At 53.5% G+C, this 7,063-nt stretch overlaps 1 protein-coding gene across 1 annotated transcript in view; it reads left to right on the forward strand.

Moving 5' to 3' along the window:
• GIPC1 (GIPC PDZ domain containing family member 1) overlaps positions 1–7,063 on the forward strand; it is a 9,869-nt gene that overhangs the window by 279 nt on the left and 2,527 nt on the right. Inside the window, exons 2-3 of the mRNA XM_004715482.2 lie at positions 5,757–6,077; positions 6,891–7,063. Coding sequence (XP_004715539.1) covers positions 5,790–6,077; positions 6,891–7,063 — 461 coding nt within the window. The 5' untranslated portion in view covers positions 5,757–5,789. The remainder of the gene's footprint in view (positions 1–5,756; positions 6,078–6,890) is intronic.

The following is a 7,063-nucleotide window of genomic DNA, read 5'->3' on the forward strand; positions in this document are numbered from 1 at the left end:
CGGGAGGTGGGAGGCCAGGGAAAAACTGAGGATGTTTGAATCTTGACCCCCGACTGGGAATGGGAATAGTGACCCTTGACCCTTGTCACCGAGTTTCGGAAGTCATCACTTTGTGCCAGGAACTGATCCAGGCACACGTGATTTCCTGCGCACTCAGAGAAGTTGAGCCCCTTGGTCAGGGTCACACAGCCAGTAAGAAGGGAAGTTGGATTCTAGACCCGCCATCAAAGCCTCCTGCGTCCCTGTAGCTAGCTTGTGTGTTTTTGTTTTGCATCACTGAGTGTGAGGAGGTAACTTTATTTTTCCCCAGAGCCAAGGATTGTAATATTTCTTTTTCAACACAAAACATCTGCATAGGGTTAAATTCGCAGGAATCCGTCCCTGGGAGGTAACGTTAAATGAAGGAGCAGTACTGTTGTGTTTTCATTAGAAACTCATTGGAATTTCATTTGTTGTTGTTGTTGTTGTTTTTAATGAACTATTCAGTGAGTGCTTCCTCACTCCAGGGCCTGTCATGGGTGCTATGGATAGAGCGGTGAGAGAATTCACGAAAGACTAGTATCCAGAATATAGAGAGAGCCCACTAACCAAGAAGAGAAAGACTAACGTGGATGTACACAAAAGAGCAAATCCAAGCAGCTGGTAATATATAGAAAAGCACTTGACACTTTCGATGATTGGGGGCCTGAAAGGCAAAAACACGGCATTGAAGGGACCTCTTTCTCTGCCTCAGTGAGGCGCTCGCTGGCGGCACAGCACCTACCATGTGCCCAGTGCTGTGCTGGGAAGCAAGGGGGCGGAGCCTCAGAAGTGGTCTTAGACTTCTCCAGGGGAAACAAGCTCCTCCTGAGGGTAAAGACTACCTTTGATCGCCCTAGAGGCAGACATAGGAGAAAGATGATGATTTCTACTCCCATAGAGAGCTACCGTCTCGGAGACCCACAGTGCTCCCCTGCCTGATAGGCTCGCGATTATTTGGCCTCATCTTCATGGCAGCGAGCGAGCGAGCGAGCGAGTGAGAGCTAAGCACAGAAATGAGTGGACTAGAGAGAGTTAGGGTCATTCAGCCATTCATCAAATATATGTTGCACAACTGCTGAGTCAGGCACTACTGTGTGCAAAAAGGCTCGAGAGGCGACAGACAAATAATAAGGCAGTCTTGTGGCTCTCATGGGAACAGACAGTCCAAAAAACCCTGAGGTCATGCTGGACTCAGCCCAGCCCAGTTGGCTATATGCCCCTTCTTCATGCAGAAGGTGCCAAGGAAGTCCTTGTGGCCAGAGCAGGGTGAGCCAGAAAGAGAGTGGAAGATAAAGGCAGGGAGGTGATGGGGGCAGGGCCTTGTGGGTCAAGAGGAGGGAGGGTCTGACTTTTACCTCCAGTGAGAGGAGGGTTCTGGGTAGAGAAGGGGCATATCCTGACTGATATTTCACTGGCTCATTCTGGCTGCTGCATTGACCAGCCTGGGGGTGGGGAGACCAGGAGGCAGTCACTACACTAGTCTAGGTGAGCAGGTGTTAGGTGGGAGGTGGTGTTAGAGGACAAATGAATCAACTAACAAAAGCAGAGACAGATGGTGGATGATGGGTAATTGCACGAGTAAATCCGGGGCAGACTCTGGAAAGAGGCATGTTGAAGGGGTGGGGGGAGTGGGGGTACAGATAGTCCCTGTCATAGAGAAGTCCAAAAGTATTGTTGCTGGGTTTCCAGTTCTCATGTGCACAGGTTTAGTCCAAACAAAACATGTTTGGACATGTCTCAGTCATCACTGGAGAGTCATGGGGGGGTGCCTTCAACAACAGCAAGAGAGATCCAGTCAGAGCTGGCTTCTGATGGGATCCGCTTGGCCAGTTCACTTCGAGGGACGGAGAGGTCAGCCCTGAAGTTATGGCGGCCACTTCTGAGATCCCAGTGGGATCATCTGGATAGAGTTTCTCGAAGGCACAAGATTATCTTGGGTGGGGTGGTAACTTATAATTAAGAGGTTTTAAGGAAATCAAAAACTGCACAGGGGGCAATAAGGTTCAGGAAAGATGCACCAAGAGCCCCCCCACTCCCCACCACCACTCCCCTTCGGACAGAGCACCTGCTCATTCTTGAGGTTAGCTCGGGCTGTGCCACCTCCCACCAGAATTGCTTTGGGTACGCTTAGCCCATCCCCTGTACAGTCCTGATCTTGCCCCGCCTGGCTTCGTATTGTTCCCCAAACTCAACATTTCAGAGGACCACGATTTGAGTCCCTTGAGGATGTCCAAACTGCTGTCTTGACATGGCATCAGTGGAAGAGCCCAGAAATCTTTTGGGGTAGGGTTAGAACGATGGTAACATCACCTTCAGAAGTAGTATTTGGAACTAGATGGAAGCTATGTTGCCGATATTTTTGCCTAATAAAGGATTCTGAGATTCTCTAGCAGTACTTTTTGACTTACCCTCAGAATTTCCATATAATTTGATTTTCACCAGGGCCCAGCGAGGCACAGGCTCTATCTCCCATATACAGACAGCTGAGGCCCCTGGGAGATCAAGTCACGTGAGGGACAGCTTTATGGCTGCAAGCTGGGACTTGGGAATTTGAGAAGACCTGGGAATGTGACTGGGTTCTGGATCTCGGGCCAAACACATTGCCTCCGAGTCAATAGGACTACTCGTGGATACCCTGTGGGACAGAGTAGAACTGCTCTTTTGCGTTTCCAAGGCTGTCAGTCTTTATGGGAGCAGAAAGCCTCATCTTTCTCCTGCAGAGTAGCTGGTGAGTTCAAACTACTGACCCTTGCAGTTAGCAGCCCAACTCATCCAGCACACCACCGGGGCTCCTTGTGTCTTGGACCTATGACTTGAAATGAAATCTGTATCTTCACCCCACTCTACAAGGTCCTTTGTGTCCAGGCCCTTCTTGGACCGCCTTCCCACGCCCCACCCCTCGCTTACACCCCGCAGTCTGATCTCCTCACTGCTTGGTCAGCCAAGAGGCACCGGTCAGCCAAGGGCCCTCCTCTGTTCTTCAGCTCCTTCTGCACTCAACGCAAAAACCAAATCCTCTAGCCATCTCATCACTTCCCCACCCTTCCCTCCGCTCCACTCCTTTGCGCCTTCTCTTCCTCTGCTCTAGCTGCCCAGGCTTCCTTGCCGTTCCTCAGACACATCCCCACCCCAGGGTCTTTGCACAGCATCTCTCTACCTCCAGCCTTTGCTCACATGCGTGTGTTCTCCAGCCTTTGCTCACATGCATGCGTTCTCACATGCGTGTGTCCAGCAGGTTAGACAGAGCGCAGCTAGCCTGTCCAGCACTTGGGAGTGACGTAGGAGAAGGGAGCTCTGCCTCCTCGCAGATCACCCCAACCAGGGGATGTGGCTTGCGCAGCAGAACTGCTGCCAGGTCTGATGCAGTTGGCTGGTTGTTAACCGTTTTTATTGTGAATTGGGTGAAGGCTTACAGGGCAGATCGGTTTTCCATTCAACAATTCATACACATGTTGTTTCATCTCATTGACTGTAGTATACAGTTTGGGGCGTAGCCCCCCACCACTATCCATGGGTTCAGTAAGCACAATTGTACGGTTGAGATATATAAATATTATATTAAAGTCATCGAGAGCATGAGCAATAGAAGAGATATTATAGTAATGCAGTCAGACACATTACATGGTAGCATTGCTCACCTCAGTCCTGCTTGGTGGTCCACGTGGAGAGAGGGGGAATGGAAGGAGGACGGGGAAGAGAGGAGGAGGAGCCCAGCGAGAGAGATCTCTATTGCTAGCCCAGGCCTATACTGTATACCTTTTGGGGCGTGCAAGCCCATAATTATAGGTAAAGTCATACGTCACAGGAAGGGATTGCACTATAGGTTATACAGCAACGAGAGGGGGACAATGTAGGGACATACACGCAATAGGAAGAGGAGGGATTGGGGGTATACATGTGGCAAGATGGGAGGATCCTAGATTTTAGGGTGGCAGCTTAACTTTGACCTGTTCTCTGGGTCTCCATAGGAACCATTATCAGTAGGGTGTAAACCCCACCTACAGGAACCAAATAGATGACTGCTGGCCTGTCCATTGTCTAACAGCAGGGAGCGGGGCCCACTGCAGTCTGGCAACTGATCGCCTTCAGGGGAGATGCCTGCTAGCATCTGACCTCCCCCCACAATTGACTGCCATCCCCACAATGTCACATCCCTCATCTCACGTCCTCCCTGTTTCCACAATCTACTCCGCCTTTTTCCAAATTGACTTTGTCCTGGGCTGAGAACTACCCTTTGGCTCACCAGTGGTTGATTGTTCTCCTATGTGTGTACATCGCTAGTGTTACTGTTCCCCTTAGGGACATGATTGGCTGGAAATTAAGCCTTGGGGTGAGTTCATTTCCAGGCCTGAAAGGTGATGAAGGGCCATTGCCTTGTGGGGGGTCCCACAGTCTCTGTCTGACCAGTAAGCCTGGTCCATCGAGGACTTTCAAATGTGATCCTCTTCAGAACAGCTGGTATTGGTAGACACCATCTAGTTCTTCTGGGGTTGGGGTGGTGGAGACTTTGGATCGAATAGTCCATTAGTTCACTGTGCCTTCGATTTTCATCACTTTTCTTTCCTCTGGACAGGGAGAGACCGATAGTTGCACCTTACCTGGCCGCTCAGCGAGCTTTTCGGCCCACCAAAGTAGGATACAGAACATGGGTCTGCTGCTTTTGCATGGTGATCAACCTCTAACTGCACCCGCCGGCTTAGGCAGGGGCCTTACTTGGCTTATTGAAGGCAGCGTCTCCAACATCCTAAAATGATGCTTGGAATGTAGTGAGGAATGACTGAGGGGAGGTGGAGAGAAGGAAGAAGGATGAAGGGGGGGGTTGGGGGGGGTGGGAAAGCCTCTCAGTCAGAACAGATTTTGCTGCGGTAACAATCAACCCCAAACATCTTAGTAGCTGCGCCCGACAAAAGGCAATCTCTCTTTCCCTCTCCATGCTGGTTACAGCTCACCAGAGGCTCTATCAAATGGAATTACCCAGGGACTCAGCCCAGGGGAGCAACCACCGACCGTATCAAATGTAGCTGGTCACTCTGCCAGGAAAGGGTCCAGAGGCCCTTGTGGCACCACTGACAATGCTTCAATCCGGAAGTGTCACATGGTGCCCCTTCCGCTCACAACTCATTGGCCAGAACTGGTCACATGCCCACTCATTCACAAGGGGCTTGAAAAGTGGCACCAGCCCCTGGGCTTAGAAAGAGGAGCAGAGCCAGGGCTGTTAGCAGTCATGATGGCCACAGGTGGGGAGAGAGAAATGTCACCTCTTTAAGCCTCCGGTCCTTCACCTGTCCAGTGAGCATAACCATAGCATTCTGTGGTGTCTGCCCACGGTCAGTGTGGTGGGCATTGGGACAGTTTGTACAGGAGGGTCACGGGGTTCATTGCACCTATTATGTAGGCTGATGGCAGAGTCATTTTCACGCTGGGTTGCCAACTGCAAGGCCAACAGTTGGAAACCACCTGCCGGTCTTCGGGAGAAAGACAGGGCTTTCTACTCCCATAAAGCTTTACCATCTCAGAAACCCACCGGGGCAGTTCTGCCCTGCCCTATAGGGTCGCTATGGGTGGGATTCCACTCTTCGGCAGGGAGTGTGAGAGTTATTTCTGCCCGAGGATTGGAAGCGAGGCCAGCCTCTTCAACGGAAACACTTCGTTGTGAGCTCGTCGCGTGGGGAGTGGGGCAGGGGCGGCCCAGGCCCCCGGCCAGCCAGGCTCTGAGCCCGCTCTCCTCCCCGCAGTTCTCCGGAGCCCGCGCCCTCTGCTCGCCGCTCATGCCACTGGGACTCGGGCGGCGGAAAAAGGCACCGCCTCTGGTGGAAAATGAGGAGGCCGAGCCGGGCCGGGGCGGGCTGGGCGTGGGCGAGCCAGGGCTCCTGGGCGGGTCTGGGGTAGGGGGCCCCCAGATGGGCCTGCCGCCCCCTCCCCCAGCCCTGCGGCCCCGCCTCGTTTTCCACACCCAGCTGGCCCACGGCAGCCCCACCGGCCGCATCGAGGGCTTCACCAACGTCAAGGAGCTGTACGGCAAGATCGCGGAGGCCTTCCGACTGCCAGCGGCCGAGGTACCGCGGGGGGCGGCCTGGGCCCCGTCTGCTCTCCAGCTGAGCCTCGGAGGCCGAGAGGGCTGAAGCCACAGTTGGGTTATGGGAAATTAGAGGGCGGGGGAGAGATGCTGAGTTTCCCATCAGGCCCTGGGAGGCCTGGGTCCAGTGGGGATGCTGGGACCAGGAATTTGGGGGCTGCTAACCCCAAGGTCTGCAGTTCCAAACCACCAGCCACCGCTCCGAGAGAGAAAGATGAGTCTGGTCTTTCGACTCCTTAAAGAGTAACAGTCTCCGAAACCCGCAGGGGCAGTTCTACCCAACCCTGTAGGGTCACTGTGAGTTAGGATGGACTCAATCCATGACACTCTGTGTGTGTTTGTATGTGTGTGTTTCCCCTTGTTCGAAGGGCAGGCTGACACCTTGGTGGCGCTATGATGGCGATGGGCATGGGAAGTCAAGACCAGATACCCAGTTCCTGGCATGCCCCTGGGTGGGGTGGAGGGGGAGCAGGCTGGAGCCTAGTGGATTGTGGAAGCTGAAGGGAGGGATTGAGCAGGCTGTATCAATGGGGGGGACAAAGGTCTCAGTGGGGCAGGAATCTGTGCCCTCTGTCTTCATTCCCACCAACATGTACGGAGCACCCACTGTGCACCATGCACTGTCCTGGAAACAACAGCAGAGGACAAAATTCCTGGTCCCAGCAGAAGTGCCGTCCAGGTGGTGTCTGCCCTGGCTCACGGTGGTCAGCCCGTGGGGCAGAGACCCCTGCACCCTGCAGGAAGGGGAGGGAAGGTTGAGTGCATCTCCCTGCCCCCTACCCCATCCTCGTAGGTGATGTTCTGCACCCTCAACACCCACAAAGTGGACATGGACAAGCTGCTGGGGGGACAGATCGGGCTGGAGGACTTCATCTTCGCCCACGTCAAGGGGCAACGCAAGGAAGTGGAAGTGTTCAAGTCGGAGGAGGCTCTCGGGCTCACTATCACAGACAACGGGGCTGGCTA

Source organism: Echinops telfairi, unplaced genomic scaffold, assembly GCF_000313985.2.
Source record: "Echinops telfairi isolate 266 unplaced genomic scaffold, ASM31398v2 ScPeMD7_30;HRSCAF=105, whole genome shotgun sequence".
In the NCBI taxonomy this organism is placed as follows: domain Eukaryota; kingdom Metazoa; phylum Chordata; class Mammalia; order Afrosoricida; family Tenrecidae; genus Echinops; species Echinops telfairi.